General features: G+C 49.3%; 1 protein-coding gene and 1 non-coding gene across 2 annotated transcripts in view; both read right to left on the bottom strand.

Annotated features, from left to right (window-relative positions):
- Positions 1 to 2,596: 2,596 nt before the first annotated feature.
- LOC119399918 (sphingosine kinase 1) overlaps positions 2,597 to 19,358 on the bottom strand; it is a 67,458-nt gene continuing 50,696 nt past the window's right edge. The window contains exons 2-9 of the mRNA XM_037666808.2: positions 11,793 to 11,951; positions 10,724 to 10,818; positions 9,942 to 10,057; positions 8,174 to 8,394; positions 6,552 to 6,747; positions 5,322 to 5,535; positions 3,855 to 4,202; positions 2,597 to 2,683 (exon numbers count right to left, since the gene is read on the bottom strand). Coding sequence (XP_037522736.1) covers positions 2,633 to 2,683; positions 3,855 to 4,202; positions 5,322 to 5,535; positions 6,552 to 6,747; positions 8,174 to 8,394; positions 9,942 to 10,057; positions 10,724 to 10,818; positions 11,793 to 11,951 — 1,400 coding nt within the window. The 3' untranslated portion in view covers positions 2,597 to 2,632. The remainder of the gene's footprint in view (positions 2,684 to 3,854; positions 4,203 to 5,321; positions 5,536 to 6,551; positions 6,748 to 8,173; positions 8,395 to 9,941; positions 10,058 to 10,723; positions 10,819 to 11,792; positions 11,952 to 19,358) is intronic.
- Trnat-agu (transfer RNA threonine (anticodon AGU)) lies at positions 12,592 to 12,666 on the bottom strand. Its single transcript is given in 2 exon segments — positions 12,592 to 12,627; positions 12,631 to 12,666. It is a non-coding gene; the product is annotated as a tRNA-Thr (tRNA).

Genomic DNA, 19,358 nt, shown 5'->3' with positions numbered 1-19,358 from the left:
ATAGATAGATAGATAGATATAGATAGATAGATAGATCGCAGCTTAAGGTATAAAACTGCGCAAACTTTTCAAGGGTAAAACAGACCTTTGCCTAGACACATCTTTTTCTCTTTTTTTCGCGCCGTTTTATGCCTTATTGAATAGGTAATCGATATCAGCATATCGATTCGCGCAACAAATTGACGCTCTGGAAAACTAGTCGAGAACTCTGAAGAGCCACCCAAGAACGCGACAAGTTTCGAATGCCATGGAATTCGGCCCCTGGGTTACAGCTCCTTGTACCGGGCAATTAACAGCAGATTTCGCACTGAATTTCAACTGCGAACGTAAAGTCACGGCTAAACTTTCCTCAGGCAACAAGTACTGTCTTAATATTGAATGCTTTTGCCGACCCCGTGCACCGGAAACACATCTCAAACGCTTTGGTCGCCACCTAGTGCAATACGCTCGTGGAGTAGTGGCATACAGTACCGGAAACACGTGTGTCCGGTTCATGGAACTGATTCCGCCGCCTGCAGCCAGCAGATCAATGGACTCGGATGCCCAAGAGGGTGACCAACTTGGCAAACTGCTCAGTGCTGTGAAAGTAGTGCATCTGTAGAATCAGGACGCCTTCACACGATAGCACAAGGTATTATTGAATCCGTTTATTTCGCCCTTACATGTACAGCTGCTCGTGACGGTCAATACGGGAAGATCGGAGACCACTGGTCGAGAAGGCACCTTTTGTATTTGAAGATGAGGGAGGGACAGGCCACTGCGCTTAATATGCCTAGTATGTACACGCCTGGGGGAAAGGAGGTGGGGGTCAAGAAATACAGTCTCGGTTAATCATATACTCGCTTCGTTGCGCAGCAAACAGTTTAGCACGAATGCCGCTAGGGAACTGTACGTCGACGCTTACTCGTAAAAATATCTTACGCTTTCAAAATACATCTGTATTTCTGTCTGCAGACGAGTAGGTGCACGTACAAACAGCGTCACCAAAATCACCACGCAACCTCATTCTCAAACGAACCACACACACACACACACACACACCCACAGTTTCTCTAGCGCCATCATTCCCGCGGTCACGTGATCACTTTCACGTGCACAAGAAAGAAACAAGAGTGAGCCGTTTTGTTCGCAGTTTATCAGTCCGTTTTCACCACAAACACGAAGCGTTGCGGAGAATCACCGAAAAAAGAACAGGTCGAACAGTTGCCGCCAGTAGTCGGTCCAGGTAGCCCATGTGCCTCCCATTGCGCCACCTGGGCGCAAGCGCAGCAACTAGGCCACAACGCGCGCACAAGAACTGCAGCACCAACAGTCCAGCTTTGCACAGGACAGCTCTCGAAGCATTGACACGCGATATCAAGATCTGCTTCTTCGCGTATTACCTACCGCAGCCACTATAGCACCCTTCCTGTTACCAGGGCCATCTGGCGGTAGCTTCCGCAGACGCGACGCTCACAGGAGACAAGAACTTGGATATCTGCCAAACCAACAGGAAAATCAGGCAACTGGCGCGTGATTTGAAACTGAATAAAAGCGTCCCTCGGAGTAGGTGTTCAAGTTTTGAGCACTGCAGGCTAGTTTCTTCAAGTCGACTTCACCCTTGTACACTTTTATTATGTAAGAAATGAAGGTGGGGTAGGGGAAAGGGGGACGTTGTCCACGGGTGGCCAAAGATCAGTGTTCGCTGTACAGACTGTCATTAATAACTGTGGGTAATACACAATGGGCAGTAGATTACCCGTAGATTGGAGGTACGAAGAGTTAAATACGGTTTAATGACTGTGTTCGCACATCTTGAGATACTCAGCATACGAGTGTGTTTACTATTTCTGTTGTCCAACTAAAGTGACCTCCCCCCCCCCCTACAAGGGGCAGCATAGGTGCACGTTCGTTGGCAGAAAACATACGAGCACAAAACCCGATGTGCACGATTAGTGCATGGAAGACTCGGACGATGCTTGAGACAGGATACCATCACAGTCACAACAGGGATCGGAGGTTCAGCACTCGAACCATGCAATCTTCCCGAGATTAAAAAGGATCTCTCGGCAGTAGGAAGAACAAAAATATCAAAGTAATAATTGGGGGAAGGAGGAACCTATATCTACTAAATAAGTAGCAAAACAAGGTGTCAATATCAACTCTACAGGACCACGAAATCGTTTTGTCACGCACCGGTGACGTGAAGTAGTAAGCGGGGACTACAAAACATCACAATCTACATTTGATCCCAGCCCGTGGAATGAAGATTGTAGCATCCGCAACATACGGACACAGTATCAATTTCCTTCTTCGTCGGGAAACGATACTAGCTCCTAAGCAAACTTCGCACAAATATTAGCAAGGTGCGCGCACACACACACACACACAGTTCTTGCACTGTCCGTTGGGAATGCACCGGAGAAGGCAGTTGTGTCAATGTGCTGGTCAACATAGAAAGGAATAAAGTCGACCCACATGTCACTGCACATGATTGGTCGTGAGAAACAAAAAAAAATAAGCTAGTGTTACTGCACCACGTTGTGCAGATCAAAACGATTCTTGCACGCAGTTCGCACAGGGACTGCGGAGAGAGGTACTTATCCCTGTATTGCGAAATTGAGAGTCTAATATCACGTCGTCTCGTAGGATCCTAGAAAGTCAGAATTCGTCCCAAGGAAGGCAGCACACGAGCTTGCAGAATCTGCAAGAAAGAGGCAGGCAGAGAGAAGGTGTTACCTAGAAGTCGAAATAACAGTTTGGTTCTGGCATTTTTTGTAAAAAATGCCGCATTATTGATTCTGATACAATTATCATCAAGTAATAACAGTTTCAAGCCTCGGACTTCTCGGCAATGATGTTGGATAATAGCTATGACAGGTGGGGAAAGGAGGGTAATGAAAAGGTAACCTTTCATTGCTTATGGCTCCCTTGATACAAGGTGCTTCGCTTCATTCATGGTCCGAATGACTTACTCCAGCCGTAGCCTAAGCATTTGCATACCTTCCGAAAATCATTTCAGGGAACCTTTAAAACAGGTGCAGTCAAACTTCGATATAAATGAAAACGAATATAAGGAATGATCGGTTATAATGAAGCAAACAAAGAATATCCTTTCCTTGATACAGTGTCACGAGTGTACGTTTATAACGAATTTTTCGATGTAACAAATTAAAAATCCTTGAACAGAAAGTGTCGCTGGAGCCACCCTTTCGACAGGTGGTCTTGTCTTCCTTGAGGCAGCAACTGAAGAGGACAATACCACTGGTAGAGGACAAGAGCACGTGCCAAAACGTTGGCTGCAGCGATGACCCCTGTTCAAGGCTTTTTCATCTCTTCCAAGTTTTCATCTTCTCCTGAACTTCTGCCCCTGTTTGGATGTAACAAAGCTATTCTCGTGTCAGATGGGAATTCGCAGTGGAGCTGTTTAAAGCCAAGGTGATCCATCGTCTGCACTTTCTAGCCCTGTTACGAAAGCAAAGCCTGACGAGAGGCAGAGCATGTGTAAAGTGAGAGGGAAGCCTAGTGTAGCGAGTTGAGCCTGGTAAAGAAAGGGATTCGTGGACGTGGAGCAGGGTGAAGCTGATCTGTGTATGGAGGAGGAAGAGCAAAGGCGAAGCTATGTCGAGAGCGAAGCAGGTGGTATGGAGAGGAGGACTGGCTGATAACCACCCTGGAAAAGCTGAGGGTCTGCACTCGTTCTGGAATGTTCGGCAACGGCTAAGCTAAAGCTGATGCCACCAGCTCTGCTGTTTAATCAGCCTTCACGACGTTAAGTCACTTGAAGCTGCGCATAACCTTTTTTTTCACGAGGTTGACTGTGCACTGTTTCAAATCGCACGCCAAAGAAATATGTTGTTTCTTCGAAGACCCACCCTCGTCTTGACCTGCTCGCCATCCACGGTGATGGTGCTGTCCGAGAAAGTCTCCAGGCGGAACGCGCGCACCGGTATGAGCCGCACAAAGGGTAAGTCCACGTGATGGCCGGCTTCCTGCGCCTTGAAGTAGCTGAGCACCTGGAAGCGGGACACCTCGCCGCGGATGATAAGTAGCCAGGCGATGCCGTCGTCCAGCCGAGACTCGGGCGCGATGAACAGGTTGGTGCCCAGGTGGCTGACCATGCTCGAGTAGCAGATGATGAAGCGTCCCTCCTCCACCGTCCAGTCGTCCGGCACCGGGTCCGTCAGCGCTGGGAACCACTCGGGTGTCGACAGCGTGGGCTCCTGCACCGTTCGTCAAAACATTGGTCTACGTCAATGGTCTTCGTAGAACCCATTTTTCTACGCCTAGCTCTGTGTATCAGGTCTAAAGGGCAATGCATGCTTGACATTTAAAGCATGGTTTGTTATATTTTCTGCGTGAAAAAAACTTCTAAATACCTCCGGGGTTCGTACACCTGGACTTAGAGGACATCTGAACTACTAGACTTCTAGTCATCCAGGTGTAGAAGTCAAGACCCCAGAAAAATTTCTTAGACAACGTCCAGAATCAACATTCCGACTATGGGGCCTCCGTCATTTTTCTTTAGTTGTTGTCAGGGCTTTGAAAAATACATCTGTCTAGTACAACCATTGTAGACTGTTTAGAATCCACCACTGTTTTTCCACTCTTGATAACTTAACCTCCATCTTCCACTGACTTCTTTCACCAAGTTGAAGCCGACTGATCAGTGGGGTTTAAGGTTCTAAAACAACATTCGGGTCATGAAAGGCATCGTGGAGCAGGTCAATTCTGACTGCCACTATCAAGACTGGTTATTAAGGCGAAAGGGTTAGATGCCTCATCAAGAGCATAAATTGACCGTCGGCGTCAACACGAATGAAGCAAAACATCATGACGGCATGAAGTCACCATATCACATCATGTCATCACAGATCGCCAAAACTTGTAACATATCACCATGGTGTCATTACAACGTCCCATTGAAATCAAATAACGTGACATCACATGGTGACGCAATGATATGACATCGTTGCTCAGCCAAAGGTGGGCCGATCACGAAACCAGGTGAGGTGCACAAAGCTTGCAATGCCTCCGATCCTGGAGGCTGTGCAAAAACCACGTTAGGTGCAGAAGGCTTTCAGAGGTGGGGGAGGATCAATACATCAACCGAGAAGAAAAATCATTTTTGCCTTCGAGTCGTCCTCGCCGAATCGATGAGGGTTCCTGTGAGTTTATTGTCAAGTAATCCTTCAGTTACGAGCTAGACTGGTTTCTAGCCAAGCTTCAATTAAATGCGACCGTTGAAGCCAGGAATCGAAACTGCGACCTTGCGCCACCCAGAAATTTTGATGCCTTCGCGTGAGAAGCGAAAAGAAGCCGAAAGGAGGTCTGTAGCTTGCCTGTGGTTCGGGCCCCGGCACACGTCCGACGCTCGAATCGGCGACCAACTCCAGCTCGGGCGGCAGTTCCTCGCCCGTGACCGGAGAAGACGCCTGGTCCTCGGCTCCGCCGGGCACGGCGCGTTCCGTCGCCCTCTCCAAGGCGGCCTCGTTCTCTCCGCTGCGTGACGTGCCGTGATCGCCCGCGGGGTGGCCCTCCGGAGCACTCTTGGACCTGAGAAGCGAAACAGAATGAAAATGGAAAGAAATGGACTAAATAATGTGACATGGCATGTATACTCGGCCACAAAATAATACGGACCACGCGAGCGCGTGACGAAATCGCCATCTTCGTCGTCTAGTGGCGAGCACGACTGCTGTCGAGAGCAGTGCTCGGGCCGCGCAATCGCCAGAGAAATGCTCTCGACAGTAGAAGGCGCAAACGGCGATTTTGTCACGCGCTCTCGTGGTCCGTATAATATTGTGGCCGACCCTACACGAAAGGAGAACTTCTCAATATTAAACAGAACTTCCTTTGTGTGTAATACAAGTGAAAACATGTCACCGTTTCAATGAATCCGATAGCAACTACGTGGAATGTAATACGAAGGAAATACGGCCGCTCCAGGGAGTGAAGCGGCTTTCGTGCTGTCTGTCGCTTCAACGCGAAGTAAACGCGCTGAGAGCGCAGCACGTAGAAGGGTAGCAGCAGTCTACAAAACTCACTCGAGATAGCGCGCGCGACCGCGCCTTTTTGATCAAAGTTCGCAGCTGCTGCCCGAGCAACGCAGCCTCCCCACTGGCACCCCTTCATGCTCCTTTGCCTGACGGAGCGGGCCGACGCGTTTCATCTCTGCTTGAGCCGCGCCCATATGCTGCTTTCTCAAGCTTTCACACGCACATAGAACGTACGACGCACGGGGCGATGTCGTCGATTTGGATTTTATGCGGAACATGACGGCGACAGCAAGAATGCGCCTCGACTGTCTATACGATTGCCATCACAATAAAGCCCGTTGACTTCAAGGCCTCCAGCCCGCTGAGAAAAGAAAAGGGGGGGGGAGGTCAAGGAAAGAGCCCGTGGTGTGGCGTGCACCAGGGCACGTTTGAATGAGTTAGGAGTCGGCCTATACCACGGATGACATACGTACCGATCGATCAACAGGTGCTCCACCCGTAGATGAGAATGGACATACCTTTTGCAACCATGGTTCAGCGTGGATAACAACACGTTCCAAGTAAATTACTCACCTGTTCAAGGTCCTCGTGTTGCCGTTCTGTCCGCAGAGATCGCCGAGGTCGGCGCCCGACGACCGGTTGCGTGGTGGCGGAGTGGTCGGCCCGTTGCGCGACGATGTGATGAGCCGCGAGATGACGCCGTTGCTGCCCTTCACCATCTTCTCGCTCGCCGGCAGGTACGAGATCCGACCGCTGTACGTGCGCAGGTCTGCGCAGGACGCGAGCGTGCGAAAGCGGCACGGTTAGGGTCGCGAAACGATGAAGCAAGGACAGTAGCGTAGCCAGAAATTTTTCTTTGGGGGGGGGGGGGGGGGGATTCGATCATACTTTATGTTTGTTCGTGCGTGCGGATCAAATATCCACGCTTTGTAGTTGATGAAACAAGGCAGCATAGTACTTACAAAAAGGCAAGAGCCCTTGCCCTATCGGGAAAATGTAGGCAAGCGAAGCTTGGCGTGCGAGTGCGTCATGTACTACATTTCTCTTTCTTTCTTTCTTTCTTTCTTTCTTTCTTTCTTTCTTTCTTTCTTTCTTTCTTTCTTTCTTTCTTTCTTTCTTTCTTTCTTTCCGTCGAATTGCGCAATGCTCCCTCCTAACTATTTCTTTCCTTCATGCTGGGAATGGGAGCTTCACTCACGTGCTTAGAAGCGACATAGTTTAGTTGATACAGGCAACAACGACGGTCATGCGTTCCTATCCAGGCAACAATGGAACGTGGCAACATGCAATGACAAGTAACTTCGATGAAAGATCAGATTTTCGCGTCAGAAACGGCTGACCGCCGATAAGCCCACGACTGAGAGATCAACTTGGAAGACGGCGCATACAAATATACGCACGTGACCGGAGCACCTTCGAGGGCCACATTTCTTCACGCTCGTTGGCGCCGGGGTTTTCCGCGTACGACGTACGCCACCGAACTCTTGAGAGTTATAGCGAGCTTCGCTTGAAAAAATCAATTTCTGGGGCTTTTATACGCGCTAAAACCACGATACGATTACGAGGCATGCTGTAGATCGGGGCTCCGCATAAAGTTTTTTGACACCGCATGCGGGGTTCTTTCACGCTCACCTAATTCTAAGTTTAGCACGGGCGTTCTTCAACGGGGCCCCGTATAAATGCGGACGCCATGGCTGGGTATCGAGAACCAGCGCCCTCCGTGCTCAGCAGGGTAACGCCATGAATCCCCCTCACTTCGTCGAACCACTCACCATTTTTTTTTTTTACGCTTATATTCGCTAAGTACGGCATGAAGTTATCGTTTGTTAGTAAACACGTCAATAGCGACGCAAAAAGAACTATATTCTAGAAAAAAAGAGATAGAGAAACGAACAGGAACCGAGCACATACCGTCGTGTCAGGCGGGTGTGTTAAGCTAAACCAGAAAGCTAGAGAAGCATTGCCGGGGCCGCGAGGTGGAGTCCACCTATTCATGGCGACCCGGATTACCTCCCAGGTCGCCTACACAGCCGGTCCTGGTATCATCGTTGAACACAGTTGGGCATTTCACGTTCGTAACATATGGACTCGGCAACAAGCAAGCAAGCTACAACGTACAAAGAGATTATGTGCTTGATCTGGCTATTGGGTAATGGGATTATATACATAGAAGGAGATCGCGGCAGTGCACTCACTGAAGACCCTCCAGAATGCCCACAGGGTGAAGCGTATCTCTCCGATGGCGCGCAGCTTCTCGGACTCGATGTCGATGTCGGCCATGATGCCCCAGCCGACGTTCAGGAAGGAGTACAGGGGTCCCGACGGGGTCTCAACCTTCATCAGGTCCAGCGGGGCCACCCGACCCTTGGCGATGCCCAGCGTCGAGGCCAGGATGGGATCACTCACGTAAGGCTCACTGCCGTGGCAACAAAGACAATGGCCGTGAGAGGGAGCTACTCCAGCCTCGAGAACATTATTGCTACGCAGGTTAACAGTTATCAAGAGTGTACACACTGAAGTGATGAAACATACTTGAACAGGGGCGTCGCTAGAGCCAGCGTTTCGACAACATCGTTTGCTGAGGGCAGCGCTGTTTAACTACCGATGTTTGGGCGAGTTGGTAGTTAAGCGATGTTTAACTACCAACTCGCCCAACTTGCCGTTTTGATTTCGTTTCGACAAGTGGTCTGTCTGGTCTTCTTCTTCAAGGAAGCAAGCTAGGCAGTTGCTTCAAGGCACCTTGTAAGTTACCGTGGCAAGTTGCCTCAAGGCAACTTCAAAGCAGCAACTGCCTTGAAGAAGGCAAGACCACTTGTTGGAAGGTTGACTACAACGCCCTGTTCAACACGCCCTGTTCAAGGACTTCTCATCTCATCCTGCCTCCACCTTCTCCTGAGCTTCTGCCTTGTTTAAATATACAACAAAGTAGTACAATGAACACAGTGAAACGATTTAGTACACTTCCGTTGTAACGAAATAGTTGTAACAGGCATATGCGAAGCACGGAGGCCCCAGTTATGTCTGACCATGGGACCTTTTTCTATATACGCTGATGTGTAGATTATTTTGTAGGATAACTGTTGATTGATGTAACAGCGCGCAGCCGGCGCGGCACACCTGAGTACGCATCGGGCATAGTGGGGAGCACAGAAGTACTCAGCTCAGATATAGGAAAGCGCATACCTCGGCTGTAGCCAAGCCCGTGCTCGAGGTATACAGTGAAGCGCTGTCAAAAGCTGAAGCAAATTCCGCGGGTACACTTGTGGACCATTGGGAACATCCGAAAGGGAGTGAAAGCTACCTTTGCCATTTCTGACGTATGCGTTTGCTTGAATTAGGATATGCCTGCGAAGGTGTCTTGGTCGCGAGTATTTTTTCCTCAAGCACACCCTTTCATTCTGAACATCGTCAATTCCGCCGTATTCTCAAATTCTCTAATGACGTCATTTTGAACCTGTCGGGGTGCCGTAGCAGCCCTGTGAGCCATTCACAGCTTACAAGATGGCAAATTCGGCAACTTGGCGGAATTAAGACGTCGAGAATATGGTAGCGCTGCTGCAGGGCCTCAGCTAGACATTTACTAGAAGTTACTGCGATCGATGTTATCAGCGCTACAACAGGGCTTCAGCAACGGGTTTAACTAGCTGTGAATACGAGAAGTATCGTAAGCAGTGCTACCAGAGAGCCTCACAGCTGGACCTATCCTAGCCGCCCGCGCGATCGGTAGCACTATTACAGGTCTTCGGCTAAAATCCGAATAAGGAAGATGTTCAGGAGAATATTGACGCTTGAAGAGATGAAAAATTCTTGCGCACGGGGTATCGCTGGAGCCAAGGTTACGACAAGCGGCCTTGTCTTCTTCTAGGCTGCAACTGCCTGAACTGGTCTTCAGCTAGACGTTTTAAAGCCGTCTGTAGGAGCAGTACGGGACTGCGCGGAAAACGAGTCATGAGGCGCGCTCACTTGGCGGCGTGGCTGATGGTACGCGCCAAGCCGTTGCCCGAGCCGCCGGGGATCATGCCGATGGGTATCTTGACGGCCAGCTCCCAGTCCGGTCGCTCCATGAGGCCGTTGTACACCTGCACAATGCGGATATGAACAACAAGGAACGCGCAACGTACAAACGACGTCGTTCTGAATGGCAACGTTTGGAAAGCATGCGTCTAAACCTGCTTGATCCATCAGGCTTTTAAAAAGTTGAGAAGCCCTTGTCCTGTCGAGAAAATGGGGGGCAAGCGAAGCTTGGGGCGTGCGTGCCTGTCTTTTCTTTATTTTCTTCTATCGCATTGCGCGACGATCCCTCCTAACAGTTTCCTTCCTCCGTACCGGGAACAGGACCTTGATCCACGTGCCCGGCAGCGCAACACTTCAGTCACTACAGGCAACAAAGACGGTCGTGCGTTCGTACTCGGGCAACAATGAAATGCGGCAACGTGAAGTGACAAGTGACCTCGATAAAAGATCAGATTGCCATACCAGAAACGGCTGATATCCAACAAGCCCACGATGGAGAGAGGGCCTCAAGTTATTGGAAAAACTGCGCATACAAATACGCGTGCGAACGGCTGCACCTTCGAGAGCCCCCATTTCCTCACGGTTGCGGGCGCCGTCTCTTATTATTTTTTTTTTCGAGGGCACACCTACAACGCCAACGACACTTGTATACGGCAATACAAGCTTCCCTTGAAAAAGCAACAATGTCAAGGGGGCAACAGAAGAGGCCTCCGTGAGGGTCGTGTGCGTACCTCGTAGAGCAGCCCGTCGCCGGAGATGATGAGAATGCCGCTCCACTGATTGAGATGCAGATTCTTGATGAAGTCCCGCGCATGGTTCCGCCGCTCTGCGAATCAACGTGAAGAAGCCATCACATTGCGTCGTTCCTGTCGATCCACGCCCGCCCGCGTGCAGTTCTGAGCACAAGCTTCAACGACGTGTTAGCTGACCCAACCTCCCAACGATGTCCGTAGTTATCTGCTATCTACATACCGTATATAGGTGGACGTATGGCGCACTTTGACGAGGACAAAAGGCGCAAGAATGCCACGAGACTCGCTACGTACTGTTCATTCTTGTCTCCTTTGTCCTCGTCAAAGTGCGTTACTTCACCTATACGGTATGACGATGAATCACGAAATATAGCACATCATTAAACCTTATTGAGTTCTGCTATCGGTTCGACCCTCGGAAGTCCTTAATTAAGGCGCACGCGAAGTTCCGATAGTTTCGGGTGCAGGCGCAAGTTATTCGTCACGTAGAAGCCAAAGACTACAGAGGGTCGATTCCTGCTACCGCACGCATCTATCTGCCAATTTATTTACCCATCTATCTAACAATCTATCTATACGTCTATCTATCCATCCGTCTATCTATCTATCCACACACCTAGATCTCTAATTTCCATATCTCTACCATTATCTACCCACCAGTCCATCTATCCATCCAGCTACCCATCTATCCAACTTACTTCCTATCAATCTATCCGTATCTACTCAACTACATATGTAAAAAGATACGTCTACCTCTATTTATTTATCGTGTATATATAGCTTTGTACGTTATACAACGATTTTCATGGTTACCACGGTCCTCGCCTCACTTGCAGGAACAAGTAGGGACGCAACAGTACGCAAGCTGTCCCCCTGCAAAGCAGAGCAAATTCTTACGTGGGCTTCTCCTCACGCGTGCTCTTAATGCGGAGAAGCCAGCTTTGACGACAAGATTTCTGTGCTACGAACTGGTGCACGTAATCGAGGATCGAAGTTGAGACTCGAAAGTAGCGTGCACTGTACTATATACATAGTAACCCGGCCTTACCGGTGACGAGAAGCAGGTGGGAGATGTCGGCCTCGGCCAGGATCGGTCGCACCCGGTGCAGAAAGATCTCAAGGCTTCGACCGGGACCGCTCTTGGGGTTCACGATGACCAGGTAGTGTCGCTGCGCGGGAAGCTCTGCTGGAATGAACGCCCGGCCATCTGCGAGGACGAAAAATAGGGAAAAACATTATTATTATATTATTATATATCGACCAACACACTGTTGGCAAAACGCGAAGCTTTGTGCACGTGGGGTGTTTAAACCAGTGGTGAAGCAATAGATGGGGTAGGGACACTTTCCACTCCACTAAAGGGGGAGCACTTGTCACTACCGAGTACTATGTGAGGGGTGCTTGCACCCCCCGTAAAGTTTGTTTCGCCTCATGTCACACACGCGTCCGGCGGGTCGGTGTAGTTATAGCGCACTCGCCACCGTACGAGGGATGGCGCTGTTCCCACGGTGGCGCTGGCCTGGCGGCGAGAGGTTACGCAGGCGCGTGAGGAGCAGCATTCACTCTCGATGGGGCTTGGCGCTACTGGCGGACGGTCGTCTCTCGTGGGTGGTCCGCGGGGACGAGTCCACGGTTCGTTCCCGCGGACTCCCGTGGTACGTAAGTCGAACGTCGGCGACGCCACATTCGCAGTACACTGTGTGAGTTATATTGACATTACATTTGGTTATTTGCTAGACACAACATTAATTAGAACTAACAGACAAAAAGGCCAAGGAAAGGATAGGAGATGTTATTTGTAGTAATTATGGTGTAAATGTGAAGAAAGTAAAGTGGACGAAAACACTTGCCACCGGCAGGGACCGAACCTGCGATCTTCGAATAACGACTCGTCCGATGCTCTACCACTGAGCTACGGCGGCGGTCCGTTAATTGCCTGTTAGTTCTAATTAATGTTGTGTCTAGCAAAGAAATACGATCCCTTCAAGTTCCCTTTCTTTAATATATATTGTTATGTGCCATGCTGCTGTAGTTATTTGCAAGAATTTCCAGGATTTGGGGACATCTGTACGTGGCGCCATCTCTCGGCGGCAGCAACGGCGTCCTGCCATGACTCAATGGGACATAGGCGAAAAAAAAATATCTTTTGAAAAAAGCTAGTTATCAAAAAAATCACAGCATATCCACGGAGTGAATGATGATGAGTGGGCGAAGCTGAGGAGGTTCATCGGTAAACCGTGAATCTTCCGTGAATTCTGCCCAGTACATCATCACCGATGTGAGATAGGGCGCGTTTATACTAAAGGTTCGATGAGTTATGACGACTTGCAGCTCACTTTAATTTTACATGTACGCTGTGAATTTTCATTGTTTAGAAAACCATTGCTTTAAAAAAATCTGGCGTCTTTCGTTAAGCAGCTGGCGTCTTTTCGTGTTGCTTTAGAAACATCTGGCGTTCTTTCGTTCTGCTTTTACAAAACATCTGGCGTCTTTCGTTGGTTTATTTCATAATCAACGGCGTTTTGAACAAAATTTTATTGTTTAATCACGCACAGGAGAAATCTCACCAGGCACTACCTTGGAGGTAAGCAATGGCTGCTAATGGGAATGAGAGACAGAAGAAGTCGGCTTTTAGCTAACACTTACACTTCTACTTCTACTAACGTTTCCTACTGGAACATGCCAATGGCTGCTAATGGGGAATGAGAGACAGAAGAATTCGGCTTTTAGTTAACGCGCACGCTGCGAATTTTTTATTGTTCAACAACGCACAGGAAAAATCTCCCACCGGCACCACCTTGGAGGTCAAAGCGTAAGACTTGTTACGGACTACGACTACTACTACTACTACTGCTACTACGACGACGACGACTACGAGGGACGAACGGGTGCCGCCTTAAGGAGCTTCGCCCCTAAAACGACTCCGGGTTCTATACAGCAGAGACCTACTGGAACATTTTGGCAAAATTGCAGTATCGCACTACGAAGCGTGTGGCTTCCCGGGACCATTGAACACCGCCCATGAGAAACACATGGGGCCCCGTTGTAAAACATTAAACACTCCACGCGGTCTTTAGTGCGACACTGTAATTTTAACAGAATCTTCAAATAGTTGTAAGTCTCTGCTGTATAGAACCGGGAGTCGTTTTGGATAACTATCTTCTTGCGTTAAATATGATTTTTATTTCGCCCATTTCCCATTCAGTTAAGGCAGGACACCACTCTCACCGACGAGAGATGGCACTACGTGCACACGTCCCCAAATCCTGGTCATGATTCGCATGGCGGGCTCGCCGTTACACAAAAGCTGTTAATTAATGCCCGTGTGATCATTGCAATACAGTGTGGACTGTGTCCATGTGCTTTGGAGCGGCTCTTTCAAGACCCTAAAACTACCACTGGAGTACTCCTTGTTTAAAACAGAGTAGAACGTCATTGCAGCACTTTTCACCCAGAAAAGGAGTAAAAAGACTTCGGAGTGTTTTTACTCCAAGTGCCTCCCGTAAAAAGTACATCCCTTTGGATTGCTTTATACAAAACACGGGCAGACTGAAAAAGGCTGAGCGGCTGTGATGAAGGGAAGAATGCATGTACCACACGTCTGCTTGCAGTATTAGCGAACTAGTGACTAGTCACTAGTTCATTTTTAAAGACGATAGTCTTTCTTGGGGAACTTAAACGCAGAAATTTTGGTCTGTCTGTCTGTCTTTCTGTTTGCCTGTCTGTCACGCGATTCAGCCACCCGGCCAAAGTTGAACCACTTGTCCAAGGGCCAGCCATCTTGACCTGGCGTGTAGGTTTAAACTTGTGTACAATGTCGATCAAAATGCAAATATTACGCATATCTGAGGCGCAACATCACTACGTAAGTATTAGGAGGTGCGTTCCTTTACCAGAAAATACATAAAATACGTAATTCTAAAGACCCCAGTTTCTTAAGCTGCGCTGAAAATGCGACGCTATGCAGCGCCGACGAACGCCCTCTGCCACGGAAGAAGGAAACCCTCTGCACAAGCTCATGTTTCCCGACGTATGCCAGATGACGCCCATATCTCGCGCAGCGCTCTTCTATCGTCTTTCGACGGCATGTGCAGCGAAGCAGGCAGATGCACGGCCATTTTTTTTTTTTCAGGTATCACTCATCAGTCACGATGCCGACGACTAGAGCATCTGAGTCTTCGCTTCGAATAAACAGGGAAGAACACGAAAGGAAATGCGCAAATCTCGTCCTTGCACGCAAACGCGCGCACGCAGCACGCTAGAGAGCTCCGCAAAAGACCTGCAACCGGATACGAGCACAGCAACCGACCCCGCGGAGTTCCGAGACAGACCAGTGAAACCGAATAGCCAGCCATCGCCGCTATAGCCCGGCACCCTTGTCGTCAGGTGCGAAATCCGATGCGCCGCGCCTCGAACGTGGACGGTTTCCTTTCAAGGTGAATGAAGCCTTAGATGCCTAAGCAAACACGAAACGCACCGGCGTCGGCGCCGACAACACGAAGCGATGCAAAAAAAGATGGCTGATCCCTCCGTCATAGGAATCGGTATAACACGAAAGTAAAACGTGCACGTGTTGCGTTTCTCTTCGCGTTTCACGACGCTTTGAAGGAGTGCACATTGAGTATGAGTGTTTATTATGCTCTTGTTAATGCCATCTTTGTGCGGAATTCACCCCCCCCCCCCATATGCGGTGTCCAGGTATATCTTGACAACTTCAGCTACCGCAAGGGTTAAATCATGATCATGGGCGTTAGTCGTCGGCACGGAGATGTGCTTATAGTGAATTGGTATATGAGAGTTTGTACGATGACCACTGTTTTTTGGCATATATAGCACCGCTTGATGTGGACGCAATCACGTTGACGCCTAGTGGCACATCTCCGTTCCTGTTCTGACAAACTGACCGCGCGTGATTGCCTTGTCTTCCGCGACAGCACGGGCAGCACCTGCTCGTACCTGCGTGGCAGCGTACGTTCGTATCAAACGTCAACGGGTAAAAATCGGTTCGTAACAAGCGTACTCCATTACATTGCAGGTTAATGAGCCTTGGCCGCGACCACAGAAAAATTCGTATCACCCCGAAATTCGTACGAGCCGTGATCGTATCACCGAGGTTCTGCTGTATATGATATCATATTAACCTATACTTTATGTCCCCTGCAGGACGTGCGAAGGCCTCTTCCAATGATCCACAGTGTACGCTGTCACAGCACGGACAACAAACGAACTTACTCGAGGACTCCTGTGGCAGTGAGAAGGACGAGATTAAAGCGTCACGATGCACGGACACCGTGGAAAACGAGAACACTGTCAAAAGTGACGAGCAAACATGTGTTTTCGTTAAACACGAACCGAGCAAAAGAGAAAAGAAATAAGAGGGAAAGAAAACACCTAACGGTTTTTTTTTGTTCCTTCGTGTTTCGATAATAGCCAGACATCATTTCGCGCTTTACAGAGATGCTGTTCAATCTGCACGATACGAGCCTTGCACTCTTCGCGGATAAATTTTGTGATCAGCCACACACACAACACACTAAGCCTGTAGGCTTAGTGTGCATTTTTTTTTTTTTTTAAGACGTTAATCCACCTTTTTGACGGTGTCAAGGCGCATACACCCTTCCCCTAGCGGAAAAGTTGCAAACCGTTTCGGTAAGGCCTCCGCGCACGACCCTTGATCTTGGAGGACTACGTTCTGGCGATCCCCTCTGTCCCGGATCACCACACAAAGCGCCACACCCCGCCAAAACCTTGCAGAACGGCAGAGGGCAGCACAGGAAAAAACGAAAAAAGGTGGATTGCGACCGTGGAAGAGTCGCTCGCGTTTCGTCGCATCTACCCAGAATGCATGTTGATCTGTTCTCTGAGCGGTGGACATGGTTCCCATGAGGGTATTGATGATTATATAAATGCAAGATGTCAAATTAAAAAGAAACATAGAATTTCGTGTGTTCCTTTCTTCGCCTTTAGTGGACCAGCGGCGCGTAGTGAGCATAGATCGGGAAACTCACTCATGGGTTGACTCGCTCAGGTTCAGATCGGGCCGTGAGTCGCTTTAGTGAGTCCGGGCGAGTAATATTTTTGCGACTTTGGGGTTGCAGTGAGTCCGGTTGAGGAAAATTTTTGTGGGTCTTGAATCCGAGTAAGCCCTAAGCGCAAAATATATTTCTTGAGTCTGAGTGAGCGCCACTTCTGTTTTTTTTTTCTTGCCGACTTACGGCAGTGGGACTTCCCCAATTTCTGTGGAGCATACGTTTTTGACCGCGGACGACTTTATTTTTAGTGGACTCATCTGCGCAAACTCAACGCGCCTGACGATTGAGGCATGGCATATCGAGAATAGTGGTAGCGCATGCGTGAGCCAACCGTCGATTAACTTGCATAAAGATGAAATCAAATGCCTTAACAGTTATCTTCCACGTAGACCCCCACGCGTGCCGGATTGGTAGGTTCGCATGTTGCATTGGCATGCGCAGATGAGTTTTCGTGCCTTCTTTCTTTTCCGCCGTTCTGCGTCTCTTCAGCTGTTAGTCGGCGTTTATGGTGTCCTGACTTCTTTCTTGTGTCCGTGTTTGCACGCCCTGTCTCTTTAGAATGAATACTTACCAACTAGCTCAGCTCTCTGTTATTCTAATCTGTCTTCACTTAATGTTAGTCTAATGGGTGAGTTGTAATGATTCTTTTTCTACATCTCTCCCCTTACAGGCCTTTCACGCAGCAGCCATCTCACCTAACGCGGTTCTTCCGATGGTGGGTGAGTCGTTCGCGATGTGCAACTCGGTGGTGGAGACGGCCGACCGATCGCTCGGCAACTCCAACAGTCGGTCCACGCGGAAAGTGGCGGAATCCGGGCTCACGGGAGTCGAACTCACGTCCACCGCCTGCGACTGATGGCGACGAGTGGCGCACGCGCGCAGAAAAGTTGAACGCCCGGAAAACAAGAAAAGCTTGAAGCGTTATACGATGCACATACATACGTATAGATATGCATCCCGAATCCATGATTATTCACAGGCATCCTGTGTTTGTGCAACGATTACTTGTAATGTAGTGATATGAATGTGACGTACTGGATTGCCAGAGGTGACTTTCCGCTTGACATTTAGTGGCATGAACACTTTTGCGCTCGCCAACTCTGTTTAGCCTCTATGACCTTTAAAAGGTAATTTCAAGCGGAAAGTTGGCCTTCAACGCTCGCCTTCAACGGCACTGACACTTTTTGAAAAGTGTCAATTCAGTTGAAGACCAGCGTTTTAAATGTCCTGTCATTTCTTCCCTCTTCTCGCGCTGGAAAATGTCGTGTTCGAAGGCAATTTCAGTGTTCCAGCTCATATTGCTCACGACTATGCAAATATGTACAATGAACGATATCTGGGGTTTTACGCGCCTAAATCACGATATGATCATGAGAGACGCCGTAGTGGAGGGCTCCGGAAAATTTCGACCGCCTGGGGTTCTTTAACGCGCATCTAAATATAAGTACAGTGGCCTCTAGCATTTCGCCTCAATCCAAATGTGACCTACTGCTGCCAGGATCGAACCCGCAACCTTCGGGTCAACAGCCCAGCACCGTGACCACTGTAGCACCGCGGCGGATATGTGCACACTTACAGAAGCACATCCAAAGTTTCAAGTACGAATCAAATATCGAGAGCCTGTCTTTGGCTACATCTACCAATCCTGGCCTAGATGGGCTTATATCTGACCTCGATACCGCTTATATGTGGCCCCATCGGGACTATACTTCTATATAGGACTTAATGGGGCCGACGTACAACGAAGCCAAGGAAAGCATGCTACCTGTAGTTTTTAAGTGTACTCGGATACAACCTTTAAAGTCTGTGGCATTTCCTCGTCAAAGGCGGATGCTCGAAAGCCTGTACCAATGGGCGCAAACTCCAGAATGATGTCACGAGCCACGCAGCCGATAACCCCGCCTTCGGAGAACATAGTCCAATGCATGGGAGGGACTATTTCACTTGTCGCAGAGGCGATTGGCTGCCGCGCTTCGGTCATCTGGGCAGAATCCTCTCCGGACTTAAGTTGTACCCGACTATAGTAATTACGATATAAAATGATGATGAATTATAGTCAGATACAACTTTAGAAGTCGATCTGCGGCATTTCCTCCTCAAAGGCGTATTCACACAAGCTCGCAGCAATGGGCGTGCCCTCCGGAATCACGTCATGAGCCGGACGGCCGGTGACCCCGCCTCCGCAGAACATAGCCGAGTGCATGAATGGGACCCTTTCTTCAATCGCGGAGGCAATCGGCTGCCGCGCTTAGGTCATCTGGGCGGGACCTCTCGTCTTCTAAAGTTGTATCCGACTATAGTGTGGATAACTCGCCGGCGGCGTAGACCCGAACCCGCCACCTTCGAATAACGTGTTCGATACTCCGTAGCAACTGTGCAGGGGCGTAGCCAGAAATCTTCTTCGGGGGGGGGGGGGGGGGTTCAACCATACTTTATGTATGTTCGTGCGTGCGTTTGTATGTGTGCGTGCCTATATACGCAAGCAAAACCGAAAAATTTCGGGGGGGGGGGGGTTGAACCCCCCCCCCCCCTTGGCTACGCCCCTGCAACTGTGCTATACGGCAGTGGTCTATTTAAAAACT

The sequence above is a fragment of the Rhipicephalus sanguineus genome, chromosome 7, assembly GCF_013339695.2.
Source record: "Rhipicephalus sanguineus isolate Rsan-2018 chromosome 7, BIME_Rsan_1.4, whole genome shotgun sequence".
Lineage (NCBI taxonomy): Eukaryota > Metazoa > Arthropoda > Arachnida > Ixodida > Ixodidae > Rhipicephalus > Rhipicephalus sanguineus.
Note: the sequence above shows the minus strand (reverse complement) of the source record. Positions and strands in the feature narration are given on the sequence as shown.